The 23,760-nt window shown below is 43.6% G+C and overlaps 1 protein-coding gene across 3 annotated transcripts in view; it reads left to right on the top strand.

Moving 5' to 3' along the window:
• abca12 (ATP-binding cassette, sub-family A (ABC1), member 12) overlaps positions 1-23,760 on the top strand; it is a 170,432-nt gene that overhangs the window by 76,765 nt on the left and 69,907 nt on the right. For all 3 annotated transcript variants that reach the window (XM_061971824.2, XM_061971822.2, XM_061971823.2), the window contains exons 29-37: positions 1,051-1,165; positions 1,749-2,078; positions 4,396-4,465; positions 4,545-4,679; positions 7,640-7,792; positions 9,673-9,856; positions 11,999-12,217; positions 15,649-15,845; positions 21,251-21,408. In XM_061971824.2, coding sequence (XP_061827808.2) covers positions 1,051-1,165; positions 1,749-2,078; positions 4,396-4,465; positions 4,545-4,679; positions 7,640-7,792; positions 9,673-9,856; positions 11,999-12,217; positions 15,649-15,845; positions 21,251-21,408 — 1,561 coding nt within the window. The remainder of the gene's footprint in view (positions 1-1,050; positions 1,166-1,748; positions 2,079-4,395; positions 4,466-4,544; positions 4,680-7,639; positions 7,793-9,672; positions 9,857-11,998; positions 12,218-15,648; positions 15,846-21,250; positions 21,409-23,760) is intronic.

Below are 23,760 nucleotides of genomic sequence, written 5' to 3'. Positions count from 1 at the left end.
TCCGGAAGCGGTGGATGTACGTCCTTACTGATGGTCCTGATCTTTGAGTTATGACTTAAACAAATGATGGGCTGAAGTGAAGTTCCTCCGTGAGGTAGTCCAAGCATCTGGTCAGGGTTTCCCCTCAACGCCACTCTGGGGGACTATGACTCCTAACTGGCCTGGGTACACCTCTTTGGGGACTATGACTCCTAACTGGCCTGGGAACACCTCTCTGGGGACTATGTCTCCTAACTGGCCTGGGAACACCTCTCTGGGGACTATGTCTCCTAGATGGCCAGGGAACACCTCTCTGGGGACTATGTCTCCTAGCTGGCCTGGGAACACCTCACTGGGGACTATGTCTCCTAACTAGCCTGGGAACACCTCTCTAGGGACTATGTCTCCTAACTGGCCTGGGAACACCTCGCTGGGGACTATGTCTCCTAGATGGCCTGGGAACACCTCGCTGGGAACTATGTCTCCTAGCTGGCCTGGGAACACCTCTCTGGGGACTATGTCTCCTAGCTGACCTGGGAACACCTCTCTGGGGACTATGTCTCCTAACTGGCCTGGGAACACCTCTCTGGGGACTATGTCTCCTAGCTGGCCTGGGAACACCTCTCTGGAGACTATGTCTCCTAGCTGACCTGGAAACACCTCTCTGGGGACTATGTCTCCTAACTGACCTGGGAACACCTCTCTGGGGACTATGTCTCCTCGCTGGCCTGGGAACACCTCCCTGGGGACTATGTGTCCTAGCTGGCCTGGGAACACCTCTCTGGGGACTATGTCTCCTAACTGGCCTGGAAACACCTCTCTGGGGACCATGTCTCCTAGCTGGCCTGGGAACACCCCTCTGGGGACTATGTCTCCTAGCTGGCCTGGGAACACCCCTCTGGGGACTATGTCTCCTAGCTGGCCTGGGAAAACCTCTCTGGGGACTATGTCTTCTAGCTGACCTGGGAACGCCTCTCTGGGGACTATGTCTCAACGCCTGAAGCGTTCCATTGTGCTGAAAGGTGGTAAAATAAAATCTAGCTGCAACATTTCCTGTGTGTGCTCCTGCAGGTACCTGAATGCCATCTCCTTGGTCTTCCCCATCATGCTGATGCTGGCCTGGGTTCTGTTCGTGGCAGACTTTGTGAAGAAGTTGGTTCATGAGCGAGAACTGAGGCTGCACGAGGTAAAGACTCATCACTCGTCTTCCAGGATTCACCCTGATAAACAACTGCTTATTAGTAATACATCCATGATTTGAATAGGTAGAGCATGAACAACAATCTTCTATGTAGTGTTATTAGAGACCTCAGAATCTGAAAGACCACCCAAGTACAAACCCCAATATGGAAGCCGTGAGTGTGTTCTAAGGTAGATTATCATTGGTAGTCACCCGGCCACTAAAACATGACCGTGACGTAAAAACACTTCCTGGATAATTCCTGTAAGTAAGAACTGGGGCTTTGAGTACAGAAACCAAGGGTGTGTGTTGTTCTGGAAAAACGTGGTCAACTGGACGGTTTAGATGTGATATTAGCATTCTGTGTTGTTAGCATTGCGTCTCTGCGTTGTCATACCACATTGATCACGTCCAAGTTGTGTTGTAGATGAAGTCTTGTTCTCAACAGTGGCGCTCCGAGTCATATATATATATATATATATATATATATATATATATATATATATATAAGTACTTAGTGTATATAATGTGTGGATTATAGTACATGAAGATGATGGCGTGTATAAAAGTACTTGATGTGTGTTTATAGTACATGAAGATGATGGGAGTCAACCCCCTCAGTCACTTCCTGGCCTGGTTCTTGGAATGTGCCGCCCACCTGATGGTGACCATCCTCATCCTCACGCTGGTGCTGAAGTATGGCGGCATCCTGGCCCACAGTGATGGCTTCCTGCTCTTCCTCTACCTGTGTGACTACGGCCTGAGCATCCTGGCCTTCAGTTTCCTGCTCAGCTCCTGTTTCAACAAGACCTACATCGCAGGTCTGAGCGCCAGCCTGGTCTACATCCTCTGCTTCTTCCCCTACATCGTGGTCATGGCCTTGGAGAGCAGCCTCACCTTCTCCCAGAAGAGTATACTGGTAGGTCTGATGTCCACACCTTCAAGGTTGTACACCTTCTCAGGTGAGGTCTGATGTCTACACCTGTTGGTACACCCTCAAGGTTGTCGGTTTGATACTGGATTAGTTTTGGCCTCAGTCCTGTGAGAATCCTGCATGTGACTGAAGGAGTGGGGGTTGGTTAAGTATCCAGGACTAGCTGCAGTGTGTTCAAACAACCAGCAGGTAGCATCTGTGAGCAGATAATACTGCATCATCTCTTTCCGACTTACTAGGTGTTCACATGGAGGAAATACCTGTGCGTCTTGTTAAAATCACCCCACATGTGTCCAATTTGTTTATGATAAAAACATTGTTTGTGTAACCATCTTCATTTTTTAATTATCAACATTTCAATAATCATAAGTGCGGCAGAGAGACTGCAATACTGCCCCAGCTGTTCCGATTCTCCGACTGATTTCCTTCTGATGTAGACGGGTTTAGGAGTTCCTCAAAGTGCTCTTTCCAACGCCCTACGACTTCCTTACTTGAAGTCAGCAGAGTCCCATCCTTGCTGTACACAGCTTGGATGGCTCCCTGCTTCCCCCTCCTGAGGTGCCGTATGATCTTCCAGAACAGCTTTGGTGCCCCCCGATAGTCCTTGTCCATGGATTCCACAAACTGCTCTCACACCCTCTGCTTAGCCTTGCCTACAGCCACGGCCGGTGCCTTTTGGGTCTGTTGGTACCTTGCAACTGCCTCCGGAGTCCCCTGGGATAACATACCCCGGTAGGACTCCTTCTTCAGTCGGACAGCTTCCCTGACCACCGCTGTCCACCAGGGTGTTTGAGGGTTACCGCCCCTTGAGGCACCTAAGACCTTCTGGCCACAGCTCGCAGCTGCAGCTTTAGCAATAGAGGCTTTGAACATTGCCTATTCCTGTTCAATGTTCCCAACCTCCACAGGGATGGCAGAGAAGTCCCGCCGGAGGTGGGAGTTGAAGTCCTTCCGGACAGAGGACTCGTGCAAGCGTTCCCAGTTCACCCGCACTACACGCTTGGGTTTGCTAGGTCTGTCCAGAGGTTTCTCCCGCCATCTGACCCAACTCACCACCAGATGGTGATCAGTTGACAGTTCAGCCCCTCTCTTCACCCAAGTGTCCAAAACATACGGCCTCAGATCAGCTGATACGATTACAAAATCGATCATTGATCTTTGGCCTAGGGTGCTCTGGTACCAGGTACACCTATAAGCATCCTTATGCTTGAACATAGTGTTTGTTATCGCAAGTCCATGGCTAGCACAGAAGTCCCATAACAATCCACCACTCAGGTTCAGATCAGGGAGACCGTTCCTCCCAATCATGCCACTACAAGTATCACTGTCATTGCCCTTGTGTGCGTTGAAATTCCCCAGCAAGTTTATGGAATCCCCTGCCGGCGCCCCATATAGGACCCCATGCAAGGTATCCAAGAAGGCTGAATACTCTGAGCTCTTGTTTGGTGCGTACGCACAAACAACAGTCAGAGTTTTCCCCCCTCCAACCCTAAGGTGAAAGGAGGTGACCCTCTTGTCCACTGGGGTGAACTCCAACGTACAGGCACTCAGCCGGGGACTCGTGAGTATCCCCACACCCGCCTGGGCCCTCACAGCCTGAGCAACTCCAGATGTGGACAAGGTCCATCCCTTGTCCAGGAGTAGAGGTAAGCCCCACCAGATCCAACCGGTAGCGCTCCACCTCCCGCACTACCTCAGGCTCCTTCCCCACCAGCGTAGAGACGTTCCACGTCTCAAAAGTCAGCCTCTGCTGCCCCAAATTGGTCCGTCTGGAGCCTCCACTTTCACTGCCATCCACTTGGCAGCACACCGACTCCACTGGTTCCGACCGCGGGTGGTGGGCCCATGTGGCGTAGAGGATGGTGTGATGTAGCTTTTCGGGCTGTGCCCGGCCGGGCTCCGTGGATATCCCGGCCACCAGGCGCTCGCTGACGAGCCCTGCCTCCGGGCCGGGTAACGCATCTTCTTATAGTTTTTTTCATGGGGGGTATCGTAACCCTGATGGGGAGGGGCGCATTCGGGTGCTACACCTTGCCCAAGGGTGACCCGGAGCTATGTAAGGCAGGGGCATTCAACTCCTTGAGGCTTTATACAAGCCCACATACTTTATACCAATTGTTTGTGCTTCAAAAATGTTTGGTCCAACTATCAAAAAAAAAAAATGTTGTTACTAAAGTTTATGGAGCCGGTTATTAATCATAATTCGTTTATAACCCATTCTCGTTAACTTTATCAACAAAAACAATGTACAATGAGTCATGGTATATTCTCGTTAACTAAGGAGAGTTTCTTCCTCCGCCAGAGCATACTTTCTCCCACCTGCTTCAGCTACGCCAGTCAGTACATCTCTCGCTACGAGACCCAAGGACAAGGTAGCAACATCTTACCTTCATTAAAAATCCATTTAAAAAATGAAAGGTGGTGAATAAAATGTTTAATGAATGACTGCAGGGATCCAGTGGTACAACTCCTACACGTCCCCCATGGCCGGCGACACTTCTTCCTTTGGCTGGCTGTGCTGGCTCATGCTCATCGACTCCTTGCTCTACTTCATCCTAGGGGCCTACATCCGCACCGTCTTCCCAGGTAACTCCACACCTGCCTACATCCGCACCGTCTTTAGGTCCATTTTGATGCTGTTAGCGATAGCTTGATGTAACGTGGCACGCTACTTTTGATGTGGTTTTATGTGGACAACAAGACAGCCTCATAAGTGCAGCAAGTTCAATGCTTCAATCACACTGTGACACAGCAGACAACAACAACATACGAACACGTACACGATGGGAATATTAGACAACAAATCAATGAGTGAAGTGACAAACTTGCCATCCAAACAATACCCCGTTTGTTGACAAGAAGACATGGCAGCCATGGAAGTACATTCAGTCTCTTTATCTAGCAGAGAAAACACATTTCGGTGAAAAGATTAAAAAAAGCCAACACAATACCGCTGCTAACGGCTAAAGCTAACAGACACAGCTCCGTTGAAACCCTCCATGATGTCTACCGTCACTTGGCAACAAGCCCCGCCTTTTAAAAGCACAGACACAGACACACTGTATGGAACGTCTATCAACTGCATTTGTTTTGTTTTTTAAGTAACGTGTTAATTACTTTCCCTCGTATTTAATTACATGTACTTAAGAGTAATTCCAGTAGTAATTCAGTTACTTTTTTGATAAAGCAACGATTAACTATAATATATAACTTTTTCAAAGTAACTTTTTATAAAACTGTTCATGGGACACAACAAAGACTACTTTGATGATCCAGAAACTTCTATTTTTGAGGCTGAATATAAGGAGGATGATCAACAAGTTTTGGAAGCTAAACAGATGCAGCTTTAGTCAAACACTAAGTATCAATGAGCAGTATTGTTAAGTGCTAAACAAGATATACAAACATAATAAAACAATCACTTACTGTACAATGTCTGCTCTCATTGGGATAAAGACTGAGGGGATGTTTATATCTTCCACTTTACATCAACAAGTCATCATAATCCTCACGAGGGGTTGAAAAAAGTCTATTTTCGTGTCTTTCTCGTTATATTTGGATCTAAATTGGATGTCAAAGTTGACCAACTTGTGGGATTATGTCCACAACCTTCTACTATCCAGGTGAGAGACATGATTTATCATCTAGAATTAACTTTCACCAACTCAGAGGCCATGCAGCAGCTCAATATGTCAATATAGCAACATAAGCTAGTTAACTGTCTGTGGTCATGACTGTACTAAAAAATAGTTTGTCTGTGTTAGCACTTATAATAACAATATTGCTAATATTTGTTAATATTCATGTCACCACATGTAAATGGAAAATTGTTGCTGCTTTTTAGATGTTTTTAGAGTACTTTATGGGTGTAATAGTGTACAAACCCCGTTTCCATATGAGTTGGGAAATTGTGTTAGATGTAAATATAAACGGAATACAATGATTTGCAAATCCTTTTCAAGCCATATTCAGTTGAATATGCTACAAAGACAACATATTTGATGTTCAAACTCATAAACTTTATTTTTTTGCAAATAATCATTAACTTTAGAATTTGATGGCAGCAACACGTGACAAAGAAGTTGGGAAAGGTGGCAATAAATACTGATAAAGTTGAGGAATGCTCATCAAACACTTATTTGGAACATCCCACAGGTGTGCAGGCTAATTGGGAACAGGTGGGTGCCATGATTGGGTATAAAAGTAGATTCCATGAAATGCTCAGTCATTCACAAACAAGGATGGGGCGAGGGTCACCATTTTGTCAACAAATGCCTGAGCAAATTGTTGAACAGTTTAAGAAAAACCTTTCTCAACAAGTAAGGAATTTAGGGATTTCACCATCTACGCTCCGTAATATCATCAAAGGGTTCAGAGAATCTGGAGAAATCACTGCACGTAAGCAGCTAAGCCCGTGACCTTCGATTCCTCAGACTGTACTGCATCAACAAGTGTGTAAAGGATATCACCACATGGGCTCAGGAACACTTCAGAAACCCACTGTCAGTAACTACAGTTGGTGGCTACATCTGTAAGTGCAAGTTAAAACTCTCCTATGCAAGGCAAAAACCGTTTATCAACAACACCCAGAAACGCCGTCGGCTTGGCTGGGCCTGAGCTCATCTAAGATGGACTGATACAAAGTGGAAAAGTGTTCTGTGGTCTGACGAGTCCACATTTCAAATTGTTTTTGGAAACTGTGGACGTCGTGTCCACCGGACCAAAGAGGAAAAGAACCATCCGGATTGTTATAGGTGCAAAGTGTAAAAGGCAGCATGTGTGATGGTATGGGGGTGTATTAGTGGCCAAGACATGGGTAACTTACACATCTGTGAAGGCACCATTAATGCTGAAAGGTACATACAGGTTTTGGAGCAACATATGTTGCCATCCAAGCAACGTTACCATGGACGCCCCTGCTTATTTCAGCAAGACAATGCCAAGCCACGTGTTACATCAACGTGGCTTCATAGTAAAAGAGTGCGGGTACTAGACTGGCCTGCCTGTAGTCCAGACCTGTCTCCCATTGAAAATGTGAAGCCTAAAATAGCACAACGGAGACCCCCGGACTGTTGAACAACTTAAGCTGTACATCAAGCAAGAATGGGAAAGAATTCCACCTGAGAAGCTTCAAAAATGTGTCTCCTCAGTTCCCAAACCTTTACTGAGTCTTGTTAAAAGGAAAGGCCATGTAACACAGTGGTGAACATGCCCTTTCCCAACTACTTTGGCACGTGTTGCAGCCATGAAAATAAAGTTAATGAGTTTGAACATCAAATATGTTGTCTTTGTAGCATATTCAACTGAATATGGCTTGAAAAGGATTTACAAATCATTGTATTCCGTTTATATTTACATCTAACACCATTTCCCAACTCATATGGAAACGGGGTTTGTACTTCCAGTAGCTACCTCTTACTTGCCATATTTAATGATTTAGAATTCATGGAAAAAATATGTCCTTGTCGTCCATAGGGGTTGTGAATGCTAGTCAACATGTAAGGTTTGAACTATTCTGTACTATGTCCTCCTTCTTGCCCCACCAGGTGACTATGGCATCGCAGCTCCGTGGTACTTCCCCTTCACCGCCTCCTTCTGGAACCACCTGTGCTGCTGGGGGAAGTCAGCCAGGCGAGGACGACTGTTGGCCAACATCATGACCACAAACACACCTGTGTTGGCCGACCACAAGGGCAAAGGTAGAGGGAACTATTACACTTCAAGGTCTCAAAGTCCACTCATCACATTCTCTCTGCACTGGTCTGATGGTGTTTCTTACACTCTCTCCATCACCCGTGTCATGTGACTTTCCTGCACCTTCCTCATCACCACATGTCATGTGACTTTCCTGCACCTTCCTCATCACCACCCGTGTCATGTGACTTTCCTGCACCTTCCTCATCACCACATGTCATGTGACTTTCCTGCACCTTCCTCATCACCCGTGTCATGTGACTTTCCTGCACCTTCCTCATCACCACATGTCATGTGACTTTCCTGCACCTTCCTCATCACCCGTGTCATGTGACTTTCCTGCACCTTCCTCATCACCCGTGTCATGTGACTTTCCTGCACCTTCCTCATCACCACATGTCATGTGATTTTCCTGCACCTTCTTCATCACCCGTGTCATGTGACTTTCCTGCACTTTCTTCATCACCTGTGTCATGTGACTTTCCTGCACCTTCCTCATCACCTGTGTCATGTGACTTTCCTGCACCTTCCTCATCACCACATGTCATGTGACTTTCCTGCACCTTCCTCATCACCTGTGTCATGTGACTTTCCTGCACCTTCCTCATCACCACATGTCATGTGACTTTCCTGCACCTTCCTCATCACCCGTGTCATGTGACTTTCCTGCACCTTCCTCACCACCCGTGTCATGTGACTTTCCTGCACCTTCCTCATCACCCGTGTCATGTGACTTTCTTACACTCTCTCCATCACCCGTGTCATGTGACTTTCCTGCACCTTCCTCATCACCACCCGTGTCATGTGACTTTCCTGCACCTTCCTCATCACCACATGTCATGTGACTTTCCTGCACCTTCCTCATCACCACATGTCATGTGACTTTCCTGCACCTTCCTCATCACCACATGTCATGTGACTTTCCTGCACCTTCCTCATCACCTGTGTCATGTGACTTTCCTGCACCTTCCTCATCACCACATGTCATGTGACTTTCCTGCACCTTCCTCATCACCCGTGTCATGTGACTTTCCTGCACCTTCCTCATCACCCGTGTCATGTGACTTTCCTGCACCTTCCTCATCACCACATGTCATGTGACTTTCCTGCACCTTCCTCATCACCACATGTCATGTGACTTTCCTGCACCTTCCTCATCACCCGTGTCATGTGACTTTCCTGCACCTTCCTCATCACCACATGTCATGTGACTTTCCTGCACCTTCCTCATCACCCGTGTCATGTGACTTTCCTGCACCTTCCTCATCACCCGTGTCATGTGACTTTCCTGCACCTTCCTCATCACCACATGTCATGTGATTTTCCTGCACCTTCTTCATCACCCGTGTCATGTGACTTTCCTGCACTTTCTTCATCACCTGTGTCATGTGACTTTCCTGCACCTTCCTCATCACCTGTGTCATGTGACTTTCCTGCACCTTCCTCATCACCACATGTCATGTGACTTTCCTGCACCTTCCTCATCACCTGTGTCATGTGACTTTCCTGCACCTTCCTCATCACCACATGTCATGTGACTTTCCTGCACCTTCCTCATCACCCGTGTCATGTGACTTTCCTGCACCTTCCTCACCACCCGTGTCATGTGACTTTCCTGCACCTTCCTCATCACCACATGTCATGTGACTTTCCTGCACCTTCCTCATCACCCGTGTCATGTGACTTTCCTGCACCTTCCTCATCACCCGTGTCATGTGACTTTCCTGCACCTTCCTCATCACCCGTGTCATGTGACTTTCCTGCACCTTCCTCATCACCCGTGTCATGTGACTTTCCTGCACCTTCCTCATCACCCGTGTCATGTGACTTTCCTGCACCTTCCTCATCACCCGTGTCATGTGACTTTCCTGCACCTTCCTCTCAGGCGGCGGCACGCTCTCCTCTCAGGCGGGCGAGGACTTCTCCGACCTCCCAGTGGGTGTGGCCCTCCGCGGTCTCACCAAGGTCTACGGCGAGCGAGTGGCCGTTGAAAACCTGAACGTGGTCTTCCATGAGGGTCACGTCACGTCACTGCTGGGTCACAATGGTGCCGGCAAGACCACCACCATGTACGTGGACGGTAACATTGTCCTTTCCCCGCGCCAACATGGCCACACTGTAGATGGTAAACACGACCATTCCCTCACATTCTATTCAGAATCCATTTAAAATGCGTTTGCTGTAATAATTAAAATGAAACTTCTTCAAAAAAGGTGACATGTTAGTAAAGCCCCCTTTTCTAACATGTCACCTTTTTAAAAATGGATTCTTATTAAAAAAAATTATGTACACACATTTATGTAAAGACTATACATGTGTATATACAGGTAAAAGCCAGTAAATTAGAATATTTTGAAAAACTTGATTGATTTCAGTAATTGCATTCAAAAGGTGTAACTTGTACATTATATTTATTCATTGCACACAGACTGATGCATTCAAATGTTTATTTCATTTAATTTTGATGATTTGAAGTGGCAACAAATGAAAATCCAAAATTCCGTGTGTCACAAAATTAGAATATTACTTAAGGCTAATACAAAAAAGGGATTTTTAGAAATGTTGGCCAACTGAAAAGTATGAAAATGAAAAATATGAGCATGTACAATACTCAATACTTGGTTGGAGCTCCTTTTGCCTCAATTACTGCGTTAATGCGGCGTGGCATGGAGTCGATGAGTTTCTGGCACTGCTCAGGTGTTATGAGAGCCCAGGTTGCTCTGATAGTGGCCTTCAACTCTTCTGCGTTTTTGGGTCTGGCATTCTGCATCTTCCTTTTCACAATACCCCACAGATTTTCTATGGGGCTAAGGTCAGGGGAGTTGGCGGGCCAATTTAGAACAGAAATACCATGGTCCGTAAACCAGGCACGGGTAGATTTTGCGCTGTGTGCAGGCGCCAAGTCCTGTTGGAACTTGAAATCTCCATCTCCATAGAGCAGGTCAGCAGCAGGAAGCATAAAGTGCTCTAAAACTTGCTGGGAGACGGCTGCGTTGACCCTGGATCTCAGGAAACAGAGTGGACCGACACCAGCAGATGACATGGCACCCCAAACCATCACCCAACCATGCAAATTTTGCATTTCCTTTGGAAATCGAGGTCCCAGAGTCTGGACGAAGACAGGAGAGGCACAGGATCCACGTTGCCTGAAGTCTAGTGTAAAGTTTCCACCATCAGTTATGGTTTGGGGTGCCATGTCATCTGCTGGTGTCGGTCCACTCTGTTTCCTGAGATCCAGGGTCAACGCAGCCGTCTACCAGCAAGTTTTAGAGCACTTCATGCTTCCTGCTGCTGACCTGCTCTATGGAGATGGAGATTTCAAGTTCCAACAGGACTTGGCGCCTGCACACAGCGCAAAATCTACCCGTGCCTGGTTTACGGACCATGGTATTTCTGTTCTAAATTGGCCCGCCAACTCCCCTGACGTTAGCCCCATAGAAAATCTGTGGGGTATTGTGAAAAGGAAGATGCAGAATGCCAGACCCAAAAACGCAGAAGAGTTGAAGGCCACTATCAGAGCAACCTGGGCTCTCATAACACCTGAGCAGTGCCAGAAACTCATCGACTCCATGCCACGCCGCATTAACGCAGTAATTGAGGCAAAAGGAGCTCCAACCAAGTATTGAGTATTGTACATGCTCATATTTTTCATTTTCATACTTTTCAGTTGGCCAACATTTCTAAAAATCCCTTTTTTGTATTAGCCTTAAGTAATATTCTAATTTTGTGACACACGGAATTTTGGATTTTCATTTGTTGCCACTTCAAATCATCAAAATTAAATGAAATAAACATTTGAATGCATCAGTCTGTGTGCAATGAATAAATATAATGTACAAGTTACACCTTTTGAATGAAATTACTGAAATAAATCAAGTTTTTCAAAATATTCTAATTTACTGGCTTTTACCTGTATACTGTACATGTATAGCCTCAAAAAAGGTACTTAACCTAATTATTAAAAACATATATGTTTGCACACTTCTAAATTGATGTCGCTAATACTCGTTTACAGTTTTTGGCATGTTTTTAGAAGGCTTTATGGGCGGAATAGAGTTGCTGCATTGTTGGCTACCTCACACTATCCGTATTTTATGTTTTAGAATACATCAAAAAACAATTCCCCTTTAGTAAGTACATTTTGAATGTAGTTTTAGTATTGGGTGTCACTAGTTAGAGTCTACACTGATAAGAATAAAACGTTTGCTCAGGTCCCTCCTGACGGGCCTCTTCGCCCCCTCGTCCGGGACCATCGAGGTGTACGGCCGGGACATGCAGGCACACCTGGAGCAGGTGCGCAAGCAGCTGGGCGTGTGCATGCAATACGACGTTCTCTTCCAGCACATGACTGCCAAGGAGCACCTCCTGCTCTACGGACAGATCAAGGCCCCCCACTGGTCACGCCGGGAACTGCAGGAGCAGGTCCGAACGTAAGTGTTCTCTCCTTTACTACGGGTACTAGGCTCTCTCCTCCGGGCTCAGGAGGACTTTACTGCAGGTACTAGGCTCTCTCCTCCGGGCTCAGGAGGACTTTACTTCAGGTACTAGGCTGTGTTTGCTTGCCTTGAAGCCCTGCTCAGGTGAGCGTGTCTGCTGCTAATAAAAGTGAAGTAGTTGGAGTGAGCAGAATTGAATGGCAATGTTTCCCTGGAGGAAAGTAGTCCAACATGCTCGTAGTAGCCCAGCTTTTATGCACGCACTTAACTTCTATGTCTGTGGGCCGCTAAACTGTTGGCCTTGAAATATACTTTCCAATCCACCGTCTCAAGAGCATTACCAGGTACTGAGAAGAATCCTGAACTCTGCTGGGCCTCAGTCCCTGGCACCCTCAAGAGTCATTAAAGTAGGGATGACATTGCAATTACAGTTGCAAGACCTTAGATGGCAGTAGTGTATAGTTTATGGCAGTGGTTCTTAACCATAGGGCCGGGGGCCACATTGTTGGCCCCCGAGAGGGCCGCCAAAAAGCCTCAGTTTCTCAGCTGTGGTCCGTACTCAGGTGTAATACACGTTTCCACCACCGGTGGCAGTAATGACAACATCAAACAAACAGAAGAGTTTTGCAGCTCAAGTCATAGAGAAGTTTCAGAAGCGCAAAAGATATGACTAAAGTGGTGAAGCTGCATTTTCATTTGCACTTACATTTTATTGACGGTTTAGTTAAGAAACATGCTTATTATTTATTGAGCTGGTCCAGGGTGTACCCCGCCTTTTGCCCGAGTGCAGCTGGGATAGGCTCCGGCACCCCCCTGCCACCCCCTAAAGGGACAAGCGGTAGAAAATGGATGGATGGATAGTTTATTTATTTCAGCACAACATAATTGTTTGTAAGTGTCTTTTTCGTCACTCCCTTCTCATGCAGTATATTTGATTATGACTTATTTTGCTCATCAGCCTGACCTAAGCCTTGATAATAATCACATGTGTTTATGTCATTAGACAAGGTCATAAACTGTAAGTAGGTCAAGGTCAAGGTCATAAACTGTAAGTAGGTCAAGGTCAAGGTCATAAACTGTAAGTAGGTCAGATAGAATTATTCAAATCAAGAGGAAGATTAGCAATTCAGTGTAAATATTTGAGTGGGCCCCGGGCCCGTCTGTAGTGGAAGACTTGGGCTCTAAAAGGTTAAGAACTCTGATTTACGCTACGTTTTATTTTTGTGACCACCCAGAAAGTGTTAACACTGTAAGTATTTGACGTATTACACAGCAGCTGCAACCACACATTCACTAATGCTAATCAGTAGCATGTCAATAGCAAAGTCAATGTATATTAGCATCCAGCTAAGGCATTTTTCAGAAAGTGGAGTATTACCTAATTTACCTTCTTTTAAATTCATTTCTTTGTCGGCATTGAACATTACAAGGTAGTGAGTCGGGATTCAGCACCTTAGTCCTATTAAGTACTTAGTCCTATTACATACTTAGTCCTATTACGTACTTAGTCCTATTAAGTACTTAGTCCTATTAAGTATTTAGTCCTATAAAGTACTTAGTCCTATTAAGTACTTAGTCCTATTACATACTTAGTCCTATTAAGTATTTAATCATATTAAATACTTAGTACTCTTAAATACTTAGTCATATTAAATACTTAGTCCTATTACGTATTTAGTCATATTAAATACTTAGTCCTATTAAGTACTTAGTCCTATTACATACTTAGTCCTATTAAGTACTTAGTCATATTACATACTTAGTCCTATTAAGTACTTAGTCATATTAAATACTTAGTCCTATTAAGTACTTAGTCCTATTAAATACTTAGTCCTATTAAATAATTATTCCTATTAAGTAATTAGACCTATTAAATACTTAGTCCTATTAAATACCTAGTCTTATTAAGTACTTAGTCCTATTAAATACCTAGTCTTATTAAGTACTTAGTCCTATTAAATACTTAGTCCTATTAAGTACTTAGTCCTATTAAGCACTTAGTCCTATTAAATACTTAGTCCTATTAAATACCTAGTCATATTAAGTACTTAGTCAAATTAAATACCTAGTCCTATTAAGTATTTATTCCTATTAAATACCAAGTCCTATTAAATACTTAGTCCTATTAAATATTTAGTCATATTAAGTACATAGTCCTATTAAGTACTTAGTCCTATTAAATACCTAGTCTTATTAAGTACTTAGTCCTATTAAATACCTAGTCTTATTAAGTACTTAGTCCTATTAAATACTTAGTCCTATTAAGTACTTAGTCCTATTAAATACTTAATTTTATTAAATAATTGGTCCTATCAAGTAATTAGTCCTATTAAATACTTAGTCCTATTAAATACTTAGTCCTATTAAATAATTAGTCCTATTAAGTAATTAGTCCTATTAAATACTTAGTCCTATTAAATACTTAGTCCTATTAAATACATAGTCTTATTAAGTACTTAGTCCTATTAAATACCTAGTCTTATTAAGTACTTAGTCCTATTAAATACTTAGTCCTATTAAGTACTTAGTCCTATTAAATACTTAATTTTATTAAATAATTGGTCCTATCAAGTAATTAGTCATATTAAATACTTAGTCCTATTAAATACTTAGTCCTATTAAATAATTAGTCCTATTAAGTAATTAGTCCTATTAAATACTTAGTCCTATTAAATACTTAGTCCTATTAAATACATAGTCTTATTAAGTACTTAGTCCTATTAAATACCTAGTCTTATTAAGTACTTAGTCCTATTAAATACTTAGTCCTATTAAGTACTTAGTCCTATTAAATACTTAATTTTATTAAATAATTGGTCCTATCAAGTAATTAGTCCTATTAAATACTTAGTCCTATTAAATACTTAGTCCTATTAAATAATTAGTCCTATTAAGTAATTAGTCCTATTAAATACTTAGTCCTATTAAATACTTAGTCCTATTAAATACATAGTCTTATTAAGTACTTAGTCCTATTAAATACCTAGTCTTATTGAGTACTTAGTCCTATTAAATACTTAGTCCTATTAAGTACTTAGTCCTATTAAATACTTAATTTTATTAAATAATTGGTCCTATCAAGTAATTAGTCCTATTAAATACTTAGTCCTATTAAATAATTAGTCCTATTAAGTAATTAGTCCTATTAAATACTTAGTCCTATTAAATACTTAGTCCTATTAAGTACTTAGTCCTATTAAATACTTAGTCCTATTAAATACTTAGTCCTATTAAGTACTTAGTCCTATTAAATACTTAGTCCTATTAAATACCTAGTCATATTAAGTACTTAGTCCAATTCAATACCTAGTCCTCTTAAGTACTTAGTCCTATTAAATACTTAGTCCTATTAAGTACTTAGTCCTATTAAGTACTTAGTCCTATTCAAAGACTTGATGAAGTGAGTCCTGGACTTTGTGTTGCAGCATCTTGGAGAGCACTGACATGTACGCCCAGAGGCACAAGCGGGTGGGCACGCTGTCAGGCGGCATGAAGCGCAAGTTGTCCATCTCCATGGCCTTCATCGGGGACTCCCGCCTGGTGGTCCTGGATGAGCCCACCACAGGCGTGGATCCGTGCTCACGGCGCAGCATCTGGGACGTCATCATCCGACATAAAAAGAGTGAGTCACGACCTTCTTGGGTCTTGGGACTTTCCCCATACCTTCTTGGGTCTTGGGACTTTCTTCATACCTTCTTTGGTCTTGGGACTTTCTTCATTCTTTCCAAAATGAAATATTGCTATATGTGGACTTTGGTGGAGCTCCAGTTGCTTGAGCAAGTAGAGACTTAGGGCCTGAAGGTTTGGAGCAAGTAGAGACTTAGGGCCTGAAGGTTTGGGGCAAGTAGAGACTTAGGGCCTGAAGGTTTGGAGCAAGTAGAGACTTAGGGCCTGAAGGTTTGGAGCAAGTAGAGACTTAGGGCCTGAAGGTTTGGGGCAAGTAGAGACTTAGGGCCTGAAGGTTTGGAGCAAGTAGAGACTTAGGGCCTGAAGGTTTGGAGCAAGTAGAGACTTAGGGCCTGAAGGTTTGGAGCAAGTAGAGACTCGGGGCCTGAAGGTTTGGAGCAAGTAGAGACTTAGGGCCTGAAGGTTTGGAGCAAGTAGAGACTTAGGGCCTGAAGGTTTGATAGCACATGCTCTACTAAACCAGGGGTGTTGCCCTACGTGTGTGTGTCAACATTTTCAATAAGAAAAATTGGACATATTCAGCAACATCATTTTATAATTGTATAGCTGCTAGGGGAGTTAAGGGGCGGATTAAACACTTTTCACATGGAATATGTAGTATTCAAATATTTGATATACGAAAAAAAACATCTTTAGATTTGCGTTCCTTGCGTCCTGAGCAGAAAAGGTGCAGCCTCTCACCTGAGAGCACACCTGCTGCAGGACACTTTGTAACATGCCCATAAAAAGTGGTAGATGACGTTTGAAAAGGTAAGCAAAGTCCACGTTTAGGAGCACGATCACATGAACGTGTGCTGGATGGTGTCTTATTGAAATAAGGAGGTGCATACCACTCTTCAATGCAGATCACACCACTAATAGTACACACTATCTTGGAGATTGCACACGCTGTTTAGAGCGCGCTATTTGGATTTGAGTCAATCAGGCTCTCTGTGTTAGTTAGTTAGTTAGTTAGTTAGGGTGTGGATCTTTGGCACCTTCAGATTCCATCCCATTCGGGTTCCTGGGGTGACGATTCGATTCAGAATCGATTCTTGATTCAAACTGATTCTCACAATGTATTTTTGTCTGTAATAATTATGATCAAATCTTTTCAAAACTGTTTAGAAAATCACCTTCTGGTTGCATGGAGATGGTCTTAAAACATCTTGTTGTACATCTACTCTTATTTTAAAAAATACAAAAGAATTTGTATATATATATATATATATATATATATATATATATATATACTGTAATTATATACACTATATATATATATATATATATATATATATATATATATATACGCAAAATATGTATGTGTGGGAAAAAAATCACAAGACTATTTCATCTCTACAGGCCTGTTTCATGAGGGGGGGTTCCCTCAATCATCAGTAGATTTTAATGGGAGCATTCACATACCATGGTTTATATAGGGCACAGAGTGGGTGGGTACAGGCTGGTGTAGGGGCGTGGTGATTGGCTCATGTGTTACCTAGGAGGTGTTTCCGTCTGTGGCGGCATGCTGTTACAATTTCGCTGCGCTTGTTGAGGGATGACAGGTCTGGACGGTAAATAATAAACAGTTTCTCTTTCAAGCATAGGTTGCATCTTTTATTACCACTATTGTAAGGTGTGCTGGATACAAGAATTTGCCATGTTATTGAATATTCAATATTATTGTCTTTGAGGTCCCAAATGTGTTTGCTGAGTTCTGTGGTATTCCGCAGGTTTTGGTTCCTGAAAGAAGCCTTGTGATTATTCCATCTGGTTTTGAACTCTCCCTCAGTTAATCCTACATATGTGTCGGATGTGTTAATGTCCTTGCGTGTTACCTTAGATTGGTAGACAACTGATGTTTGTAAGCACCCTCCGTTGAGAGGGCAATCAGGTTTCTTTCGACAGTTGCAACCTTTGTTGGTTTTGGAGTCGCTCTGTCCGGGGGCCGACGGCTCATTTGCAATTGTTTTGTTGTGGTTTGAGATGATTTGTCATATATTGTTCATGCAGCTGTAGCTCAATTTAATGTTGTTCTTGTTGAATACTTTTCTTAGGGTGTTGTCTTTGGGAAAGTGTTTGTCAATCAGATTGAGGAATTTGTGTCCAATGTTAGTTGAGACGTTTTTGCTGTATGGGGGGTTGTACCAGATGATGTCGTTTCGTTTTCTGTTCTTTTTCGGTTGGTTTCCTGGCGTGGGTTCATACCCACGCCAGGAAACCAACCAGCCCTATATAATCCATGGTATGTGAATGCTCCCATTAAAATCTCCTGATGATTGAGGGAACCCCCCCTCATGAAACAGGCCTGTAGAGATGAAATAGTCTTGTGATTTTTTTCCCACACATACATATATATATATATATATATATATATATGTGTATGTATGTATGTATGTATGTTATATATGTAACCGGTGGTCTTTTCCTCTGTGTTGTGTGGATTGTTTGGAACAGGAGCGACACCATGGTTGCTGCTCAGCTGCACTTTACTGATAATACACAGAATACAATTGTCGTCAATAACTTTTTGCCATCGTCGAGTCCCTTTCCAGTTATCAAAGACAAAAGGGAAGTCGGAAGGCGTGTCCAACACATATAAAGAGACAGGTGTCACAGTAATTATTGCAGTAGGAGGGACAACGAGACAATGGTTCCACATTGACAAAACATCGAACAATATTCAGGTATTTACATGTAACTTACACATTTTGTGTAATTATGACAATAATAAAACATTATAAAATACATTATTTACAAGACATAATTGACCCTGTTACATATATATATATATATATACAAACCCCGTTTCCATATGAGTTGGGAAATTGTGTTAGATGTAAATATAAACGGAATACAATATTTGCAAATCCTTTTCAAGCCATATTCAGTTGAATATGCTACAAAGACAACATATTTGATGTTCAAACTCATAAACTTTTTTTTTTTGCAAATAATAATTAACTTAGAATTTCATGGCTGCAACATGTGACAAAGTAGTTGGGAAAGGGCATGTTCACCACTGTGTTACATGGCCTTTCCTTTTAACAACACTCAGTAAACGTTTGGGAACTGAGGAAACTAATTGTTGAAGCTTTGAAAGTGGAAATCTTTCCCATTCTTGTTTTATGTAGAGCTTCAGTCGTTCAACAGTCCGGGGTCTCCGCTGTCGTATTTTACGCTTCATAATGCGCCACACATTTTTGATAGGAGACAGGTCTGGACTGCAGGCGGGCCAGGAAAATACCCGCACTCTTTTTTTATGAAGCCATGCTGTTGTAATACGTGCTGAATGTGGCTTGGCATTGTCTTGCTGAAATAAGCAGGGGCGTCCATGTAAAAGACAGCGCTTAGTTGGCAGCATATGTTGTTCCAAAAGCTGTATGTACCTTTCAGCATTAATGGCGCCTTCACAGATGTGTAAGTTACCCATGTCTTGGGCACTAATACACCCCCATACCATCACACATGCTGCCTTTTACACTTTGCGTCGATAACAGTCTGGATGGTTCGCTTCCCCTTTGGTCCGGATGACATGATGTGGAATATTTCCAAAAACAATTTGAAATGTGGACTCGTCAGACCACAGAACACTTTTCCACTTTGCATGAGTCCATCTTAGATGATCTCCGGCCCAGAGAAGCCGGCGGCGTTTCTGGGTGTTGTTGATAAATGGCTTTCGCTTTGCATAGTAGAGCTTTAACTTGCACTTACAGATGTAGCAACCAACTGTAGTTACTGACAGTGGTTTTCTGAAGTGTTCCTGAGCCCATGTGGTGATATCCTTTAGAGATTGATGTCGGTTTTTGATACAGTGCCGTCTGAGGGATGGAAGGTCACAGTCATTCAATGTTGGTTTCCGGCCATGCCGCTTACGTGGAGTGATTTCTCCAGATTCTCTGAACCTTTTGATGATATTATGGAGCGTAGATGTTGAAATCCCTACATTTCTTGCAATTGCACTTTGAGAAACGTTGTTTTTAAACTGTTTGACTATTTGCTCACGCAGTTGTGGACAAAGTGGTGACCCTCGCCCCATCCTTTCTTGTGAAAGACTGAGCATTTTTTGGGATGCTGTTTTTATACCCAATCATGGCACCCACCTGTTCCCAATTAGCCTGCACACCTGTGGGATGTTCCAAATAAGTGTTTGATGAGCATTCCTCAACTTTATCAGTATTTATTGCCACCTTTCCCAACTTCTTTGTCACGTGTTGCTGCCATCAAATTCTAAAGTTAATGATTATTTGCAAAAAAAAAATAAAGTTTATGAGTTTAAACATCAAATATGTTGTCTTTGTAGCATATTCAACTGAATATGGCTGGAAAAGGATTTGCAAATCATTGTATTCCGTTTATATTTACATCTAACACAATTTCCCAACTCATATGGAAACGGGGTTTGTATATATATATATATATATATATATATATATATATATATATATATGCGTACACAAATATAGCTGGGGTGTGTGTATGTGTGTGTGTGTACGCTTGTGAGTGTGTGTGTGCGTGCGTGCTTGTGTGTGGTGCGTGCGTGCTTGTGTGTGTGTTGGTGTGTGTGCGCATGCGTGTGAGTGTGTGTTGTTGTGGGGGGGCGTGCGTGCGCGTGCGTGCGCGTGCGTGCGTGTGCATGTGTTTGTGTGTGTGTGTGTGTGTGTGTGTGCGTGGGCGTGTGCGTGCGTGCGTGTGTGTGTGTGTGTGTGTGTGTGTGTGTACATGGTCGTGTGTGTGAGTGTGTGTGCGCACGTGTGTGTGTGTGTGTGTGTGTGTGTGTGTGTGTGTGTGTGTGTGTGTGTGTGTGTGTGTTCTGGCAATGCTGACTTAATGGGGACATGGCTCTGTTTCCACAGTCACCTTTAGACGACCTCTGACGGTATGGGGACAAAACAACAGGTCTCCTAAAGGGAAACCTTTTTTAATGATAGTCAGATCCATTGTGAAGATGCCAAAGTCATTTTGAAGCTTTGGCCCATAAAACATGTTTACTGCTTAGTTTGCGTGTGAGACATTTGCACAGCAGCCCCCTCATCAGGCTGTAGCTGCTACTGCACTCGCTGCTCAGTAGTCACGTACAAATGTGTGTGAATGATGCAGAATGATTTCAATGTGGTCCCCATGAAGCATATGTAGTCTTCTTCCCCAGTAAGAACATGACTTCATCAGTCCAGAGATTTAAAGACGTGTGTGAGCTAACTGGCCAGAGGACATTTCACACCTTTTCACCTTTTTATGCCTCCATAACCTGTAGAAAGGTGTGGTCCCCACAAGTCATGATCACACACTTACTTGCTCCCCATTACACATGATAACCTGTATGTGTGTGTGTGTGTGTGTGTGTGTGTGTGTGTGTTTCAGATCACACCATCATCATGTCCACTCACCACCTGGACGAGGCAGAAGTACTTAGTGATCGCATCGCCTTCCTGGAGAGCGGAGGCTTGAAATGTTGCGGTTCTCCTTTCTACCTGAAGGAGAAGCTGGGCCAAGGCTACAAACTCACTCTCACCAAGAAGGTCTTTCACACACACACACACACACACACACACACACACACACACACACACACACACACACACACACACACACACATGTCGATGATGTCACACACACACACACACACATGTCGATGATGTCACACACACACACACACACGTCGATGATGTCACACACACACACACACACACACATGCCGATGATGTCACACACACACATGTCGATGATGTCACACACACACAGACATGGCGATGATGTCACACACACACACACACACACACACACACACACACATGACGATGATGTCACACACACACATGTCGATGATGTCACACACACACACATGTCGATGATGTCACACACATACACACATGTCGATGATGTCACACACATACACACATGTCGATGATGTCTCACACACACACACACATGTCGATGATGTCACACACACACACACACGTCGATGATGTCACATACACACACCTGTCGATGATGTCACACACACACACACGTCGATGATGTCACACACACACACACACACACACGTCGATGATGTCACACACACACACAGGTCGATGATGTCACACACACACACACACACACACACATGTCGATGATGTCACACACGCACATGTCGATGATGTCACACACACACGTGTTGATGATGTCACACACACGCACACACATGTCGATGATGTCACACACACACGTCGATGATGTCACACACACACACATGTCGATGATGTCACACACACACACACACGTCGATGATGTCACACACACACACATGTCGATGATGTCACACACACACACACACACACATGTCGATGATGTCACACACACACATGTCGATGATGTCACACACACACGTGTCGATGATGTCTCACACACACACACACACATGTCGATGATGTCACACACACACACATGTCGATGATGTCACACACACACACTTGTCCATGTTGTCACACACACACACATGTCGATGATGTCACACACACACACGTCGATGATGTCACACACACACACTTGTCCATGTTGTCACACACACACACATGTCGATGATGTCACACACACACATGCCGATGATGTCACACACACATGTCGATGATGTCACACACACACACACACACACACACACACACACACACACACACACACACGCACACACACACGCACACACACACACATGTCGATGATGTCTCACACACACACACATGTCGATGATGTCACACACACACACGTCAATGATGTCACACACACACACTTGTCGATGTTGTCACACACACACACACGTCGATCATGTCACACACACACACACGTCGATGATGTCACACGCACACACACGTCGATCATGTCACACACACACACAGATGTCGATGATGTCACACGCACACACTTGTCCATGTTGTCACACACACACACGTCGATGATGTCACACACACACATGTCGATGATGTCACACACACATGTCGGTGATGTCACACACACACACACACACACACACACACACACACACACACACACACACACACATAAACACACACAAACACACACACACACATGTCGATGATGTCACACACACACACATGTCGATGATGTCACACACACGCATACACACACACACACACACACACACACACGTCAATGATGTCACACACACACACTTGTCCATGTTGTCACACACACACACACACACACACACACGTCGATCATGTCACACACACACACACACGTCGATGATGTCACACGCACACACACACGTCGATGATGTCACACACACACACTTGTCCATGTTGTCACACACACACACATGTCGATGATGTCACACACACACACATGTCGATGATGTCACACACACACACACACACACACACACACACACACACACACACACACACACACACACACACACACACACACACGTGGATGATGTCACCTTGACTAACAGTATATACTGTACGTATGCATCATTTGTATGCAACACAAAGGTGTTCCATGAGGAAAGAAGGTGAGCTGTAGAAAAGTCAATAGTTGGCAGTGATGTCATCATTTGGTGTCACTTCTTCACCAAGCAATGTCTAGTCGACGTGATGATAACACCTTGACTGTAATCTTCATTACTGTGCACGCGTCCTGTCTGACCCTCAGTCCGTTCCGTAGTCTGAAATCTGCCTTTAGTTCCCGGTGAGCCACAAGCGGGAAAATAGCGAGCAGAAATGGACAAAGGAAAGGGCACATTTTGGAAAGGCCGACAAGACAAAACTATTTTATCTTCAGACAACTCAGAGAGGTGGAACTTCACTTCTGTGTTTGGATGAGAGTTGAATGCATTGAAACACACAACATTGTTGGTGTTTAGTACTGTTGTC

This window comes from Nerophis lumbriciformis, linkage group LG13, assembly GCF_033978685.3.
Source record: "Nerophis lumbriciformis linkage group LG13, RoL_Nlum_v2.1, whole genome shotgun sequence".
Taxonomy (NCBI): Eukaryota; Metazoa; Chordata; class Actinopteri; order Syngnathiformes; family Syngnathidae; genus Nerophis; species Nerophis lumbriciformis.
This window is presented reverse-complemented; position numbering and strand designations above follow the sequence as displayed.